The 19,613-nt window shown below is 35.0% G+C and overlaps 1 protein-coding gene across 5 annotated transcripts in view; it reads left to right on the top strand.

Moving 5' to 3' along the window:
* LOC129791090 (inactive dipeptidyl peptidase 10) overlaps positions 1–19,613 on the top strand; it is a 109,094-nt gene that overhangs the window by 66,054 nt on the left and 23,427 nt on the right. Inside the window, exon 1 of one of the 5 annotated variants that reach the window (XM_055829030.1) lies at positions 12,325–13,053. The exons of 3 other annotated variants lie outside the window; for them this stretch is intronic. In XM_055829030.1, coding sequence (XP_055685005.1) covers positions 12,946–13,053 — 108 coding nt within the window. In that variant the 5' untranslated portion in view covers positions 12,325–12,945. Of the gene's footprint in view, positions 1–12,324; positions 13,072–19,613 lie in introns of those variants that run through there. One more of the 5 variants, XM_055829028.1, reaches the window with a different exon arrangement.

Raw genomic sequence — 19,613 nt, 5'->3', positions numbered from 1 at the left:
GTTGCTTTTTTTTTGCAAAATATCGTTTTGTATGAAAACAGGATAATCAAACCCTTTCTGATTTAAAATCCTCACATTTTTTTTTAAATTAGAACACACAAGACAATTTAATATTAATGCTATTTTGCTATTTTAATGGTATCTCACCGTAGTGGTTTTAAATTACATATAGCTTAGCTATCACTTTCTATCAATTTAGCTACTGCGAAACTTCAAAGCCGAATTTAAGTTCAATTTTCTCTCACTTTGTTGAATTCAATTTATTGGTCAATTATGCATTATAACAACCCTTTGGTGCGAATATTCGTGCCAAACGAAGTGAGATAAACCTAATTCTAATTACCATTTAAATCGAGAACATCATCATAATGCCTATTCATAGGCGAGATAAGGCGATGAGATTCACAATGTGCTATCAGGAGGCAACAAATGGACCCCTAACGACTTTACTTATCGCTTGTTCTCAATCTCCCGCACATTCACCTTTTCCCATGTGAATTTCCCGCGTGTATTCTGCATCGTTAAGCGATTCCCTATATGTACGGTACGTACATACATATGTATGTATCTATGTATGTATGTTGTACCAGGATATGGCATAATGAAGTTAGAAATTTCGGCATTTATTTCTGTGCCATCCAGGTGAGCATCCGGAGAGATGGAGAATTGCAAAATACCTTCAATGAGCATCAAAGTTTGCACAATAGATGCGAGGAGAGGTAATAAATGGTTATTGGAAACTTCTCTACACTCCAAGTCTCCTCTCACGTTTTCATCCCCCGTACCATAGATCACCTACCGCATACGAGCTTTTCCCATAAACATTTCACGTATGTTTGACTTTCCATACTAAATGGCATTGTAATGAGAACACGAGTCATATATGAATGGGATCCGTAATCATATCCCATTGGCAATTTGATTGCGGATGATGTGTAGGGGACAGGGGGCGGGAAATTATACCTCGAAGCTCTATTCGGAAAATTTGGTGAAGAATTTCCCATTGTATACCGACACAATTTTCCCATCAGACTCATTGGTTAAAATGTTTCGTTGGGAGCCCAATAAAAGAAGAATTTTATGGTAATACTTCTGAGAATAATCTTCTGTGTTCGATCACATAAAATCAGTGCTTCTCACGATTTTTTCATGCTCATCCTTTATATGGTAATTTGGTAAGGTTGGAAATTTTATTTTTGCTTTCAGACTTTTGTTGCTTCACAGACTTTTGTTGCTTTCATCACAAAATTACTTCCTTTTTTTACGGTGCATCGTAAAAATTCGAGCTGAATATTTTATGAAATTAATAAAAATTCCAGCATTTTCCATGTCAGAGAGTTTCGCCTTTTGTACTATAAATATTTTCCTGTGTAAAGGAATGCACTTTTTTCAAGTGAATAAATTTTACATTTCACAGAAATGTCTTTGATTCTGCTGCTATCAAATGAAAATGTGTTTAAATTCATTTCTTGAATTTTCTCTGGAATTTTCCAAATATATTTTCCTTTCCATAGAATTTGGATTAATTGAACATATCCAAAGAAGAGATGCCAAAAGCTGTTATAAATTTTCCTTGTTGTCGTCTCTATGTAAAGTCAAATGGGAAATTATCCTAATTGTTTTTTGAGTTCAATGCTAAAACTCGAGATTACTTCAGCTAGACCCTGCATCATTGGAAAACAATAAAATCTATTATAATTTTCCATAAATTCAGTCACTTGTTTTTTGATTTTTTTTTAAATCAAATGCAAGTATTTTTTATTCAGAATTATTCCTTTTCATCTCACCGCAGAGGGAATAGGATTTAGGGCGCAGCTTGGCAAACTTCAAAATGTATTATCCATAAAATATTATTCAGTTTCTTACAAATTGAATTAGCTTTCCAGGAAAATTATGTACCTATATTAAAAATATTAAGAGAAATTAGTTCGAAAAAATCTGAATGAAAGAAAAACTTTCCAAATGCCAACTTACGATAACTTTGAGGATGATTGCTGTTTAATCAAGTGAATGCAACAAGTGAAAATGAGGGTAGAACTTAAAAGGGTTGTTCTAAGTGGTTTATAAGTGGGTGTGCGTTAAATTGCTGCAGCAAAATGCATTAATATTCTCCATCTTAAGTACATTACATAGTTGTGAAACTTTTAGCTTTATTTCTTCTAAACTAAAGACAAATCACTATTTTGAAAGACTTAGAGCTTTTTGTTCTTGACTTTTATAGAAAAAATCAAAACTTTCATCAAAAATTTTAGTCCATGATTGACACCTTTTCGGTTTGTATATAGATAACTAACTACCCATTAATTATTGTGCCGTCTATTGTCTCTACTTTATGACCAAATTCAATGCATATTTGTTTTAAAATTTACGGTATGCAGATTATATTGTTCCAATATATCATATCCAATAAACTAAATTAAATATGTAGATATTATATAGAATTGAATAATAGGGTAATGCTACATAATATAAGGTTTATAGTAATTGTGACTCACCTAATTATTTATCGTATAGCTTTAAATATACAATAATAATTATATTTTAAGTTCAGTAAACTATTTTGAATTTCAATAACTAATCAAGAAAATAAATTAACAAAAAGTATGAATCCCCATAAATTAGGGAACTTACCTTATTATTTGATATAATATGAATTCACGTTAGCATTATAGGTTGAGTGGTTGGGGAACAAACATTTCCATATATTAAGCTCCAGCTGAACGACAAAACAATTCCCGTGCAAAATAAACATTCCTCTGGGGGTAGAATGATGGAAAAATAAGTCCAAATATTTGTAGCTATTAATTATATCACAACGAATCGCTTTAACATGGTGAACCCAGGGTGCCCCTCTGCGTGTTTAGTTATGTCGACCGCACATCTATTGACAATCGTACCACGTAACGCTTTTGCATATTGACAGAAAATCAACCGTTGATTTACATTTTGGCTTCTGCTGTTGACATACAATATTGCAACTCACGACGATGGTTAAACATGGCAGTTGTAAACTAATAGATCAAGTCTGGAGTGTTACAAAATGAAACTAACATGAGAGAACCCAATACTTGGGTATCCCAATCACTTTTTGGATGTAAAACCCGAATTGCACAAATGTCTGCAATGTGATTTAGATTTTCTCTTTGGTTAGAAGGCATTTGGGAGTATCCACATATGTAAGGATTTTAAAGGAGGGAAAGGGAAGTGGAGATGATGTTAGGAGTAACGAATAAGATTGTTCAAGTGTGAGAGAAAGTCTTTCACGCTCGTCCATGTGGATTTCTAAATGGTTTTTCACATAATTCCCAAACTCCACAACATCCTTCGCCTTTTGGGAAATGTTGGGGTTTTGGTCTCCTCCTGGTCTAATTTATCACATGACTGATATTCCATTTACCACGAAACTTGAATCACAGTACTTGAGGGGGAAGATTTGTGGGGAACCTTTCACACTCGCTTCCGTACCCAAAATCCTCATACTGATGCTGAATGGGCGGTATAATTGTGTGCTGAAAATTGGTCAGACCTAATTAAATACTCTGCTTATTGATTTAGGATTATATTTAACGACAGCTCACTCTTCTACATGTCCTTGCTTTTCCTCATTTTTGACGCCACACTGGCGATATGGGGAAAAGACGAAAATACATAGCTGAATTAATTGCAATTGGCAGGAAAATCAATTTCCTCATGGGGGTGATTCTTTTTGAGCTTTTGGTGAGCTTTTCAATTCAGTATTCTCTTGCGGGGTGCACCATTACTACAATTGATTTATATTTAATTGAAGCAACTCAAGAAATCGGAAAACACTTTGCAGCACAAAAAGAAAATGAGAGTTTAATAAAAGCTTCGCAAAGGAAAACAATTTCTAGAGCTAAAAATAAAAGAAAATTAAATCTAAAGATAGTTTTTTAATTATACTCTGTTCAAAGTTTATGTATTTGCTAAGAGATTTTTTGTAAAAGATTTTAATGAAGTTATCGATAAAGAAATCCTGGAAACTTTGCAAAATCAATTTTCATAAATTAATAAAAAAAAAACATTCGTCATTTTATCACAGATTCTGAGATTGTGCAATAAACTCAATTTACTTGCAACAATTTTCAATTTATAGTTTTCAAATCCATGCTGTTTCATTGATATTCCCCACAGGAAGTGTAGAATGCAATGAATTTCAAACTAATAATAAAATAATGTATATATCAGTGTTGCTTGTGCTCCACACCCGCTGGCAATCGTGGAGAGAAAATATTATTTTATACATTATATTTTTATTTGTGTGAAGATGCAGATATGTGTTCTGCACAATGGGGGATGAATGTAATAATTTTACACTATTATGTAAATCGCAACATCACTGTTTATGTATCCTCTAGCGAGGATGGTACACATTTTCATTTACAAATATTAACACTGACAATCTGGTGCAGTTGGAAAAGTTGGAAAATGTGTTAAGTATGCACAAGATGAAGTCACCCCCAGAGGCGCAATGCTGCAATGAGGTTGCACCAAGAGAGGGAGAACTATACGTATGTACGGAACCTGTTAAGATTGGTATCTCGCGTGGATAGAATAGAGAAACGATAATTTTGCAATTTTTTTCCTTCACAAAATTGCATCCAACGGAAGAGATTTTTGGTGGCATACTATAAGGGTTACATATCCTTTCCGGGGTGAGAGTTGAAAGCAACATCCATTCTGAAGGAGTTCTTCTTCTCATATAACTTCTTGCTACATTCCCTCGGCATTGCCTTCTTCCTTTATACCCTTGCTCCTTGCAATTCAATGTAATCAACATAAAGCACCACTTGATGTTGATCTATCTTTCCTTCCTCACGAGTGGTCCCTTCACGGAGTACGCAATCAATTCGTTAGTTCCTGAGCAACGTAATTAATGACGAACTAACGAAAAGGCACACATAAAGTTCTCAGAGAAATCCTTGCCTTTGTTTCGGTGTGAATTCCTAAAGTGAAACAAAAAAACGTGCCCCGAACTTTCTTTCTTTCTCATGGGTAAAGGCCTAAAACGAGCCTTGAATATCTTATTACTCTTTTCCAATTTCATTAACAATCAAATTTGTTCTGCATGGCAAAATCCAAAACTGAATCTGGAACTTTCTCTGTAAATAGTACATTTCTTATAACAAAGAAAATGTACAGGGCAGGGCAATGAAAATGTTAATTATTTTAAATTTTCATTAAAGTTTTTGTTTTATATTCCAATTTTCTCTTTTAAAATACGTTTAACTTTAATGAATGGGTTCAATTTCCTTCATTACCTGTCATTAAATTCAATTTTCACAAGTTATCATTTTAGTAATTTTCCCATCTCTTTCAATTTATAAAAAAAAATTATTTTTCAATCAAATACATTTTATTTTACCATCACTGCAAAATTCAGTTACTGTAATGAATTACATATTTTGTTGTAAATATGATGTTTAGTTATTACATAAAGTTTACCGCAGTCCTGAATTTCATTGGTAATACTATATAAAATATTATATTATCTAGGTATACATAAAAATATTAATGATCTATAACCTGCTAAAGCAAAATGGAGAATCAATATTATTTCCGCGTATCTGGTATTTAATAAATTTTCTGCACTTCACTAACTCATTTTCCATCATATCGATTTGGCAGAGATTCAAAAAATTCACCACCTCTCACAGTCGAAAATTGATTTCTTTTTACCCCTCGAGAGTTGATGTCCCAGGGGCTCATTTTCCCATCACGACACTCCACACTCGTTCGAGGAATAATTGCATGGAAACTTTTAGCGAACAAAAAGGGCGGAGAATCAATTGGCGAAGAAGGGCTTTTGTACTTCAGCAGCTAGTCGAGTGTGAAGCTTCAAACACCAATTTTCTATTCATTTTCCCACCCGAAATTTCACTTTAACCTGGGAAAAGTTAGCTTGGTATCTGTTAGGGGGTGTGGTACCTAAACAAGCGGTGGCTAATGCTGAAATTGGATGCGACACCGAGATATCTCTCTACGGGAAGACTACCCTCATATATGGGGAAGAGAAAATGTTAGGAATTTCATTGTGGAAAATTCTACTTTAAATTTTTTTCTTTCCTTTCTCAGTCCAATTGAGCGAGTTGTCTGAAAAGTTTCTCCCAAATCTCTTGAGGGAATGATTTCAAAAATGTGCACACCTTGAATTTCAAAAACATCCCCTTGTTCTCTCGTGGTTGCCCCCATGGGAGGTTAGCTCAGTGGAATAAAAGACATTGAATATGATTGCATGTTGAATATGTATATGCAAGTTAATTCTATTGCAAACTTCCACAGGGGACGGAGTGAACTTAAAATCCCTGTGACATGGGATGTCTCTAAAATTTCGTAGATCCCACGTCAAAAAGCTTCTCTTCACTTCCACACGCCTGTCCATTCTCCACGCTACTGATCCTTGATCCCACCCTCCCCTTCAATATGTTAGTTATATGCCATTATATCAAGGAACCAAATATCCTCCCCCCCTCCCTGGTATTCGACAGCATTCATTTTGCCCACGATAAAAGATACGACATCACTAAGCTTAAAGCTCATCCATAGTCCCGCATGCCGAGGGTAGTTCTGTGACATGGTAAAATTCAAGGCGCTTTATCTATTCAACCTCGAGGGGTGGAGGTTTTAAGATGCTTTCGGGGGTTGCGATGAGGCGGAGAAAAAAAATTACCCGGGGTTTGGCGGGTCGAAGTGCGTATTTAAGTGATGACCTTTTCCCGACGGAACGTTACGTATAGTGTCTTCATTTTTAGTCGATGAGTAAAGTCAGAAAACGTGGAATAAATTAATTCAGATGAATACACGGCGGGAGATTGTTAAAAGCAGAGGGATGAGGAATCATCCAAAAATTATGCTGCGGGTGTTGTACCGAATAAGCGCCATAATGGGATGTAAGAGCACATTTATTGCACTTAATCGCAGAGAAAGGGGACAAAATGCTCCTCATTATTTCATGATGAAGTTGAGAAAATAAAAACCACCCCCAACGGAGTGAGCTTAACGACCTAGCACGCCACTGCAAGGGCTAACAATAAAAATAAGTCGTGAGATTGTTTTGTGTGTGAATTTCCCAGTGGGGACGCCTGGTATTATTTATTGTGGGTGTCTAGAGAGACCGAAGAAGAATGCTGTGTGTGTGTTCAAATTGACCTACTTTTTCCCACCCAAAACTACCCATGTTGGCAAATCACACCCTCTTGAAAGTCCATCTGAAACTATATGCTAAATAGTCGCACTTTTTCTATGAAGAAAAATATCCACAAAGAGATGACGCATTTCTCCGGGGCGGGTCACAAAAATGTTAATTCACGCCGCAAAAGCAATATAGAAGAGGAAATTAGTGTATTTATAGTTTATATATGTATGTGGGAAGCTATTTCCACTAACTTAAATGCCACATTAAGGAATTAGAGCTTTTTTTTTGGTAGAGAGCTAAAGGAAAACTGAAGAGAAGTGTGGTGCTTTTCTGATGAGAGACACACCCTCGACTAAGATGGCACATCACTGATTTCTTGCTAAAGCTCAATGGTTCGATTTCTTATAAATTAAGACAAGGGGTGTCTCACATTAGGATTTTAATATGTAACAAAATTTTAGCTAATTTTTAGGGAAGACGGGGGAGTTAGAGAAAAATTATTTTTTTAATGCAAAAATGCAAAATAATTCAATTAGTGGGAAGAAAAAAAAACAAATAGGTAAATACTTTTTGGTAAAGGGTCTCTCAAGAATTATCAAACATAATATACCTTAAATATTTGCCTTCAAAGTAAGCTAAAACTCTTATATAAAAAAAACGCCCCTGGGCGACACTAAAAGCTCTGCGTAAAAAATCAAAACATTAAACTTGCGTTCCCGAAAGCTCACACGCACTCTCACTTTTCACCCACATCCCCATAACATCCAAAAAGCAGTTTGGGTCTCCAGCTGAGCTTGAAGATTCTTCCATGATGAATTAACAGCACGTTAAGCAACGCATGGTGGCATGAGAAACGACCGTGAATGGATTTAATGCCTATGGGAGCATATCAGAAGAAACAAACACACAGCATGTCGCCATAGGGGATGATACACCCTCGCATGAGTGTTTAAACAGCTGCTTGTTAAAAAGACTATTTTTCTGCTTTTCAACACTTCCCGGAGAAGTGACTAAAAGGAACTCCACCATGAATAAATCTGATCCACTGAGCAATGATTGCCACAACTTCGAATAAAGCTGTATGTGGAAGAGGATTTAAGTACTTGCACTCGTGGAAGTTATGATAGAGCTTTTTTGGAATGTGGAGGATTTTATGAAAGAATTTATTGCGAGAAATTCAAAAACTTTTCTCGTTTTTCTATTTTACTTAAAGTAGAAATACTTTCAATTTAAAATGCCTGCGGGGAAAATCCTTTGTATCAAAGAGGATTATTGGAAATATTTAAGACATCTAAGGTATGGTGGTATGCAAAAGATTTATGTGCCGTGCAATTTTAAAAGTCATAAACTTTGTATTATTTCAAAGTTTTAGTTTCCAAAGCGGATGTTCTTGGCACACTATACATACATATTGCATTCCCTAACCGCCAACAGATTGTAATTTCAAAATGCAATTTGCCACACAACAGCTTTCACGTGGCAATTTAATTTTATTGTTCTCTGTCATTGTAGATTATATTTCCGAACAACATACTAAATCATGTAACATGTTTTCTTGAAATATTGAAAAGAATGTTCAGGAAATGTATAAAAGTTTAATGGTTTTCTGTTTGATTTAAAATTAGCCATACAATTATGTCAGATTATTATGTTGTTGTTTATTTGCAATTTGTTTCACTTGGTTGTTTACTTCCAATTTCCCATACTTATCAGATAAGCTCGAACATGAAAGCACCTTACATAAAGAAGGTTGAGAGCTTTCGAAAGTTTAGCTCGTCTTTGTAATTCAAATGAATTTGATACAATTTCAACACACAACATTCAGTCTAGAGAATATTCTCGAAGAATATTTTCAATTGTTAAAAGTATAAACTCCCCACAAGCTTACAATTTACATATTTTCTTTTATAAAAAGAAAATGATGTATGAAAAGAAAATATGTTATTTACGACAGAAATAAACTGAAAATAATATCACTATATTGAGAAGATTTTCCAAAGCTAAAATCTTTCATTTTACTCTATATTATAATTTCTCTCGTGCTATAGTACAGGGCTACAATGAGATCAGTATTTTCTTTCACTTTTCTTAGTAAATGCTATACTTTTGAGAAATTGAGTACAACAAATGTGATTAAATTGGTTTTTAAAATTTTTTAAGCTTTGAATAAGAATGATATGGAAAAATGTACTGAAAAAAATCTTTAAATAAGCGCACTAGAAAAGATAAAATTACTAAATTTGTTTCCGATATCTCAACTTGCGAAAGCAGAAAAGCCCTAAATGCAAACAAGAAAAAAAAATTAAAAAGAAATAAAGTAGAAAAAATGAAATATTTTCCAGGGTACTACAGCATTTCGAAAACATTCATATGTCCTGCAGCATGGCCTAGAAAGCACTATGGTTGAACATGGAATTTCCAGACGGAAAGAATCTTGAGTGAATCAGAGAAGAGAAAAAATGTTATCTCTACTGTATTCATCGTATTCATCCTTGCAGGATTTTATTATTCACAATACAAAGCTCTCGAGAAATTGAATTCTTCCACTCCCACTCATACTTATATACGAAAACATTTCACTTATAAAACGAAAGAAGATTATGAATATTCTTTATGCAGTCGGAGATAGAATTTTATTAATCTCAAGTTTAGTAAAAAAAAATTATTTTTTAATCCACAGCCTTCGTACATCATTAAAGCCTCTCTTTCTTTTACTACGAATTTCCGTTCAAGCGTGTATTTTCTTTTTCCCCGCGCTGAGGAATTAATTAGTTGTTGTCATGCAATAAAAGCAGTCCTTGTTGTGTTATATATTTTTCGGCACTAAAAAGATCGAGAGGGCTTCTTGTGGTAGCGATATAAAAATAGGCACAGAGAGAAAAATTTCCAATGTAATTAATCTTTGGTTGTTGCTTTTTGCACCCTAAGCCACCCTCATCCCACCCATTCAGTTGGCCCTCTAGTGAACTTCCTTCGCACTTTCTTTTGTGTTCACTCTTTCGCGGAAAGAATTAAGGGGGATGGCAACACGACTTAGCTGTATACTCCTGAAGGGATTTACACTGAGCCACTGTAAGTTATTGCCTACGATAAAATGGCGTGGCACGGGAAACTTTATTCCCATGTACTGGCACCATTTGAGAACCTTGATGTGGTTTTCGTCATGAATTTCAAATTTCAAGATTTTGGGTGTGAATATCAAACATTCATGGCCATTGAACGTGCGGGAGTAACTTGAAAGAGATTGTTCCTCGTAAGAAGATATCGCTCAAGAGGGATTTACCAATAACAGAGTGGTTTATGGTTGGGAAAATCTTCAACTTTTGAACCATTTTCCCTCGAGAGGTAAATGTTTGCTAAAGTGGTCACGCGAGGGAAGAGATTTCCTAATATTTTGTATGACATAAAGCTCATCGCTTCCTCAGGTGAAGCTTAAAATGTTTGAAATATTATTTGGATGAATTAAATAAATTAACACAAAACACCTTGTGGCATAATAAATTATTATTAAATAAAATATTAAATTTTAATTGATATAATTAATTGTTGAGGTAGAGCAAAGTGAAAGTTCAAAGAGTTATGACTGCTATAAGCTTGATGAAGGTCTAAGCCCTCAACCACATACAAGGAAATCCATTAAAATGTGTATTTAGGAAAACGTAATATGGTTTAATACCTATATAAATATTTATTTCTCTGTGGGTTTATTTTCCTTGTAGGATTAAGCTCCTAAAAGAATATCTATCGAAGCATCCTTTTCTTGTTATCTAAATCATTAAATCCATATTGGTCCTGATGTGGAACCTCTTAGCACAATATTATTATTATTGGAAGGGTGGTAGTTAAGGGGTGTTAAACTGTGGTCTAAGATGAACCAAGAACGCAAGATTTTTTACCTTTACATGGTTTTTGGATGCATGACATTTTTTATTGGATGCATGACATTTTTTATTGGATGCATGACATTTGTTTTTGGATGCATGACATTTATTTTACGCATAGAAAGCATCGTCTTAGTCTTAAGGATGCCTTCTGCAGAGGAATTTTTTAATTTTAATTTAAAATTGTGTAAAATATTTTTCAATTTAAAGCGATAAAAATAAGAAAATATATTTTTTTTATATAATAAAAGTTTTTGCAAAAAAATATTTCTGCCTACACACAAAAAATGTCAAATGAATCTCAACAAACACGACAAGCGAAAAAGTTTCATTTTTAAATTTAAAATTATAATTAAAACTAAAGTCATTTCTGTATATTTCAGACTGTCCACAAAATATGGGAAAAAATTATATTTATTTTATATGCAGTGTTTTTGATTTGATTTTATTTCAAAAATTTTCCACACTATCATATTGGGATGCATGGCACATAAATTGAATGTGAATAAATTTTCCAGCTGACAAATCTCACAATATTCACCTCCAATTTTATATGGTGTGAGGTATATGGGGGTTTGTCCGGATGTGTCATCTGCAGTGAATCCCACATACCTGATGGGGTGGTGGAATAATGTCAGGTTGTTTTTTGGCACACCATGAAGGGATTCGTGAATGGAATCCAAAAAGGAGAAAGTCTTGGAAGGAAGCCACCCAAGATTTTCTTTCCACACCGACGCGTAAGTGGGGTGAAAGTGACTATGTGGGAGAACTTTCACTCGGACTTTTTCTTTGGCGGTAAATTAAAAGCTCACTGTTGACTCTTGAAAGGTTTCCCGGAATGGTTCGAATATTGGTGAGCTTTTCAGTGCTTTTAATCGGACGATTTCACTTCTCTCTTATTTCTCTTTTGACGATTGTACATAGTGAGAGCTTTCAGAGCTTTTAGGAAGGCTACAGGAGAGAATGCTCGAATGATGAGATGTAGTGAAACAAAAAGAGGGAGGAAATTGAAAGTGAGGCGTTAGGAATTCATTAAGCATTAATGATTTCTAATCGTTATGGGCATTAATTTCCGACTTGCCTAATTTAATGACGCCCCAACCGTAGATTGAACGAAACTTCCAACCTACAAGTCCACTTGTGTGTCTGTGCACAGCTTGGCGGGAAAATTTATGGAGTGCGAGAGATTTGCTGTGTGGGGAAAGCGTCGGAAAATCTCGTGAGTTTGAGCGATGCGTCGTTTTGGTGCCATGCAAACGGTGGTGGTACTTCTTCGTCAACAAACCTTTCAGTATCAGTTCAACGTTTGCAAAGCTCGTGCGCTTTCTGCTCTTTCTCGGTCACCTTTGACCACTTGTTATCAAACACTGTCTCTTCATCCCGCCTCCCTCAGAATAAAATAAAACCATCCCCTTTGCTATAAGTATTTTTGTATATGTACCTAACGCCTGCCACCTTTTGTTGCTCTCTGTAAATCAAGAGCACCACAAGTGCGACATTTTTTGCACCAACATCCCCACAAGATAAACAATTTGATAGAAAATTTTATAAAGATCCTTTTATAGCTGGCGTTGTTCATTGTATTTGTGAGTGTTACAGAGATAATAAATTGTCATTGTATTTACAATGTAAGGAGAAGAAGCTTTTCGCCAAGAAATGCCAACGACAAACTTTTAATGGATTTGCAAAGACAATATGCATGTGCTACAGCTATGTCGTCATAGAAATTTGTCTTATGTGTACCAAAGTGATGCGAATCATGCAAATCATTCAAGATCTTTGCTAAATTGTGCGCAATTTTGTGTCGAAGGTGTTTGACTCTCAAATATTGTTGTTCACTTCTTTTTATATGTGTGTATATGTGTGTCTCAAGGGAGGATTTAGTGGAAATAGTTTAAATTACAGAGGAAAATGGTGATGGCACAACAGATAAATAAGAGTAATTTAAAGAGCAGCAAACGAGAAACCATCGTCGTCAATACGCCAATAAAGAAAGTTACACTAATTGGAAAGGACGAGGTAAATGCTCCTTTTGAAGTAAGTTTAACACCCCCTCTTTTATCACACAGCTCCCTGTTGTCATATAAAAATACAAGAAGAGCGACAAAGTTTTACGTTGGTAAAGGTTTTTCGTTTGCTAAACTTCTCTATCGTAATTGCTTTTGAAAGTTAACTTAAACGCATTGCTGTAAGTTTAACAAAATGAGCTTAATTTTTTTCTCTGTGCTTTTTTGTATCATTAGTTTGGGAGACAATTTAGCAGGATTAGTTAAAGTTTTAAAAGTTTTGTTTTTTTTTTGTGAAAATTAGTTTTCTTTTAGTATTTCTATAGAATCAACATCCTTAAAAAAGATATTTTTCTTTTTCAAAATTTCGTTAAAGGAATTCTTTTTCTTTTGAATTTTATTCGAATGCATTGCAACGAAAGCTTCTAGCTTTGAATTGACTAAATACACCAAAATGTTTTCACGAATCCAGGAAAAACATCTGAAAATAAGTTTCGTAGACTTTGTGATAAAAGATAAACTTCAAAGGAGTGAACAACATATACAACAATTTGCGACAGTAAGAGATAAAAATGTTGCCTTGAGAGGGTGAATTTGGTAAAAGGGGAAAATCCAAAATAAAGCTTATGTGACAGATTTAAGACATCATCTTCGAGGTATTTCCGTGTACCGTGTTCCGATGTAACATGGGAAGTTCCTTAAACTTCCACCAGTCTTTCATCCAGCAAAAGCATATCTTTTCGTAACGTTTCCCTTTCATGTGGCATAAGACCTGCGAAAGAACTTGAAAGCACAATAAAGCCCCTTGAAAATCTTGGTATAGGATAGGTAGGATATCTCATGAGACTGCTTTCGATGAAAAAGCGTGCGCTTCTGAGCAAATTTTATTTCTATTAACGTAATTCTCCCTGCTTATGAGTGTAATACACCCCTATATGATATTACATAAAAAATCGAATAAAGATTGGATTACCTCCGGGATTTTCTCAATTGTCACAAGCAGGTGTGTCTGTGTGTGAGACACTCCTCATTCTCACCCCAATATACCCTATGGATTTCGGAGAAGTTTGGGGATGTCCTCTCTGGAATTCCATGCGGAAGTTGGGGAAGGGGGGGAGGGTACAAAATGAGGGATGATCAACAGTAAAATTCCCAGAGGAAGCTCCATATACAGCAGAGTCAGCTAAAAATCAAATTAAATTTTTAATCGAATAAAGTGGGAAGAAAAATAACGTGGAACATTTATAATCACTGAGACGAAATGTCAAAAGTCACGAATGGAAAATCCCCACCCATAAGAAGGAAATTCTTGCGAATTTCACAAACTTCCCCATGGCCATTCTAACACCCACCTTCTTTACTGGGTGGTATTGGAAGATAAAAGACTCTCGCATGTGATACGCCAGTCAGCTTTCCCTCTGAAAGCTTCATGGTAGAGTTGGGAAAATATATTGAGAAGATTTTTAGCCAGATAAAAAAAGGAACAACTTTTGTGAAAACTTCTGTGGGAATTTTTAAAATAGGGTGTTAAATAAGTTGTATGCCTTATTTATGATTTAAGTAATTGCTTTGTTAATAGTCTGAAGGATATAAGGAAAACGTTATCAGTGTTTAAGAAAGCTTTCTTGTCTTTTGTCATCTTTCAGCTTGATTTTTGTCTTTAATCTGTGATTTTTTTCTTCGTTTTATCTATTTTTCTACCCCTACATACTTACATACATTTTTTATATTACTTTGACGATCAAAATCACTTGCAAATGAATTGACGTCCACTCTTACCTTTCTAAGAAAGTTTCTGTTGTTGAATTTGAAATCTTAATATTCCGTCATATTTGGTCGATTGAAATTTCATTGTTTACAAGCTCTGAATAAAGGATTTTCAACAAACTCATTGTACCCTTGAGTGACACGTTTTCACCATATTTCTCTTTTATGTACATACCTATATATGTATGTATATAGCACAGCATCAATGTGGAAATCCGGTAGGAAGGTCTCATTGTGAGCTCTCAGTTAAAGTTTCCTCATGATTAGAGATTTTTCTTTACATTTTCGCCCTCTCATCGACGTCTAATCTTTTATCTACGAGAAGGAAGCAATTATGGCTCTGTAAAGACATTGAAGGAGGAAGAAACTTGTAATGGTAGTTTATTTTCATGACAAGTTGTTCCATCCTAGACGCTGTTCGCGAATCCCTTAAATTCTTCTCACGCTTGTCTATATGGGAGCTTTTGGGAATGTTTGAAAACAGATCGATTGCACCCAAAACATGAGGCACACCCAGTCTCCTTATCGCTCCTTTTGTGTCAAATGAGAAAGGAAGCAATATCAATTTCCACAGAGTGTCTCAATATAATGTGAACATCCTGATTGTCATGAGCACGCTCGATAAATAGCACAAGGAGCTCCTTCAACTTGGTGCTAAAGCAATTGCGCCCCTTTTCTCCCCTTAACATGAAATTAATATGCGGTTGCAGGAGGGTGTTAAGGTGAATGTGGTTCGAACAGGGTTTAGGATAAATTAATTAAATTGTCATAATTCATTCCATCTCAATTGTCGTTAGAAATTGCAGTGTGAAAATTCAAAATGTTGAACATAATTTAAATGTCAAAATATGATATTTCCATGATCCCATATCATTTTCCTATGATTTTGTGTGAATTTTTGAGCATAAGGGATTATGGGAATTATCAAACTACCCATAAAATTACATTTTATATCATTCCGACTTTTAAGGAGCAACATTAACATTTTTATTTGATTCTTTCAATCCCCTTCTTTGGTGTCACACCCACTAAAATGCTGACGTCTGCGAGGAAGTTTTCTTCCTCACCATTTAACAATGTACTTGAGGCGTACTTTTTTCTTAATGAAATTCTAATGAAATTCAACGATCTTGGTGTGAAATTAAATTGCACATCATCCCATTTGAGACACACGATTCATGCAGTTTCAATTTTCAAGTGCTAAAATGAGCGCATGATTGAAATTTCAAGAGAGAAAATGTTACAAAATGCCCTCAAGCCTTTCACTTGAAATCCCGCACCTCTTTCATCTTAACATTTCATTCATCCCCATTTGCAATATCACTTTGAAAATCTATTCTTGGTCTCTTGCCCAACCAGCCCGCAGCTCTCAATCTCACCCATATATTGCTTCTTAATTATTAATAAAACAAAACCGAAACACCATCTGCTCATTCCTTGTCATTCATATGTACATATTTATTCCGACAAACGTGCTTGTTGAATTGCAAATAAAACATTATGTATTCCATCCGAAAGCTCCGAAAATCTCTTCATTTGCGGGTATTAAGTCAATCATAACGCGTCCAGTTATTAAAGTTGGTATACCACAACGCGGATGGGTCAGTCTATGCGTTGTAATTTAATTTCTGAGTAGATTAGTAGGCAAAGTCGATTTTTTGTAAAATTTAACAATTTGACAGATTAAAATGCTCATATCTGAAGTTCTATAAAACCTACAGAAATTTCTTGACTAGTTCTGGAAAGGTATTGAAATAAGCTATAATCTGACATATATTTCGATACATTTCAAGGTCACCTCCAGAACACAAAATGGCGGATTTTTGTTCTACCAAAACAGTTTTTTGCACTTTTTGTCCTCAAGGAATGGTTCTAGAGGTTTTTGATGTTCTAGAAAGTTGTAGAGTTTTGCATAACCTTTAATTTGATACCAAGTTGAGCCGAATCGGACAAGCCGTTCAAGAGATATGGCTCTTAGAAATTTTCAAATTCAAGAATTTTTCAAATGGCTATATCTTCTAAACGGCGAAATAGATTTTCTTCATTTTCGGGCTGGTGAAAGATATTGAGTCAGGCTACAACATATCAAAATTTAAAAGAAATCTATGATCGGGGTTCGAAGATATTGCCCCTTAAAGTTAGGCAATTTTTGTTTTCTGTATTTAGCGCCTCTTGCAGACATTTTTAGAACTTGGAATGTTCTAGATAGTTGTAGAGCTTCTTAAAACCTTTAATTTGATACCAAGATGAGCAAAATCGGTCAAGCCGTTCTCAAGTTATATCGAAAAAACGCTTTTTGCTTTAGACCGCCATATTTGCTAAACGGCTTGACCGATTGTCAAGTATGAATTGTTGATGAAAACGTCTCACTGAGCCCTACAACATACTAAAATTTCAGACCTCTAACTATAAGGAAAGTGGTTGACAATATTCCAAAATGGCGGATGGCGGCCATCTTGGATTTCGAAAATTCGAAAAAAAGAAAATTTACACTCACATTTCTAAAGAAAACTTCAAACCGGAAGTCTCTATCTTTTACCGTTCTCGACTTATAAGGCAAAGTATGGCGCACCGGCCGGCAGGCCGGCCGGCCGGATCAAAAATTTTCCACCACCATTTTCGTAATGTGGGATGTGCAAAACGTGCTCATACCAAGTTTGAGCCCGATCCGAGGTGGTCGGTTTTTCCGACGATTACAATACTTGGTATGCCACGATTGTGGTATACCAACTAATTTTCCTCCGACTTCTCTTCTATTTATTTCCTTCAATTTTTATTCAATTCAACATCATTTCCGGGGCAAAAGGGTCTTCCTTTTAGACATATGTATAATCCTTTCGAGTGGCTGTAATTTATCATGAGATTCTAAAAATATAACATGCGAGAAAGTTACGGATTCAAGAAAGTTTAGATGTGAAAGAACATTTCTTGAATGAAGATTCTGTATCGTAAAAATTTTAATCAATTTGAAATATTTCCATAAAAGATTAATTGAATATCGTAAAATGAAGCGAACCGGAACAGTGGAAAATATTCTTTAGATATTTGAAATCCAAAAGCTTTTTTATTTACGTTCTTTTTCACACTATTCAATGGTTTTGTGAATTGATAATACCGAGTTTCATAATTCACAATTCCTAAAAAAAATATTTATTTTCATTTGAAACCAACCTCATTAATAATAAGTGAAGAAAAAAAAATTACATTTAGAGCTTACATATCGTAATTTAAGTTCAAATGAAGATGTTAAATGAAAAGAATTTACAAGATCTAACCCCTCATAATCCTCAAGATTTGACGGGAGAAAAAAAAGCTTTGCTTTCTTCTCCGCAAAAACGTCTTTTAACCTAATTCCGATTATCCTTCGGAAGCTTTTCGCCGAAAAAATATTTACCATTCCTCAAGTGTCTGATTTCTCAGCCATAGAAACCCACAATGATTTCCTTTCTGGGAAAAGAAACTTTTCTCTGCTGTTGATAATTTCTGAGGGAAATTAAGTAGCATCCATCTATTTCCTTTTACCCTCCCTCCCCCATCAGTTGATCTACCACCCACTCACCCCATTGGAATTGAGCCCAACATGAATTCTGCCTAATCAGTCCAATTCTCATTGGGATTTCAATGTAATTTTCACTCAATATTGTGTACGACAAAGAAATTAATTACCTTCTATTTATTAAAATATCAACAGACCATTGCGAATCCCTTTCTTCGTGTATTCATTTACTTTCCCACTCTGATTGAAGATCTCATTTGGGTTTTTGGGGGTGTTTTTGAGAGGCTGTTTGGCGTGGAAAAGCTCCCCCGAGTTTTGGGAAAATGGAAATGAGAGCTTAGCGTACCCTCAAAACACCAACGCGAGAAGTTGGGGTTGTTAGAATGGAAATTGAATTAGTTGTAATTGCGAAAGGCATTAAATATTTAATTAATAACACGCTACACGTCTCAAAACTCACTGAACTTTTTGCCTGAGCCCGTCAATTTGCCATCTGTCCATTCACTCAAGCCACCCCTTAAGCTCGTTTTAATGCCATTTGACGGGCAAAGGCGCCAGAGTTTGGGAATTGGGGGAGAAAACTTGCTAATACAGTGCTAAAGTTACTCAATCAACCTCAACTGTCCTTCATCCCATCAACCACTCCCCTATGGAATTCAAAAGATGGTGCTTCACTTTGTTTGAATATCTGTGGTTTATTTGAGGAATTCCGCGCAATCGTCTTCAAACTTGGCAAAATTAGAGCTCTCAAGTGGAAAAGCTTCACCATGCAAATGCAAGAATGGTCAATGTGGTAAGAAATTGCTATATATTGAGAGAATTGAAGAGTACTTGCTTGGTTTTGTTTGGTTGTTTGCTTCACAAAACCATGGGGAAATTATTTGAAAATCTTTTGCAAATGTAAACAGGAATAACTTTGAAAGCTCCACAAAATTCTCCTGGAGTTCCACAAAATTCTGCGGAAATTCTGAAAACACAATTCTCATATAGTTTATCTATTAGGTTTTAGAGGGGATAGTTTAGTTTTTCTGTCAGTATAAAATATCTTTTAAATCGTAAATTCGTAAACTTTTCCGATCCTGAAATCTCCTTGCATGAGAAATCTTTTTTTCCAGGCTTTTTGAATAATTAAGATACTATAATGGGCTATCCATTTACCTTCCTATCCTACCTTTCTCTTGTATATTAATCGATAGCTTACTTGTAAAAAGGTTAGACCCCTTTCACTGAATTTCAACCGAATATTTAACGCTTGAACCTGAATTCTTGACCTACATTAAATCAATACGTATAGTAATTATTTTTATACC

Source organism: Lutzomyia longipalpis, chromosome 2 (genome assembly GCF_024334085.1).
Source record: "Lutzomyia longipalpis isolate SR_M1_2022 chromosome 2, ASM2433408v1".
Taxonomy (NCBI): Eukaryota; Metazoa; Arthropoda; class Insecta; order Diptera; family Psychodidae; genus Lutzomyia; species Lutzomyia longipalpis.
Note: the sequence above shows the minus strand (reverse complement) of the source record. Positions and strands in the feature narration are given on the sequence as shown.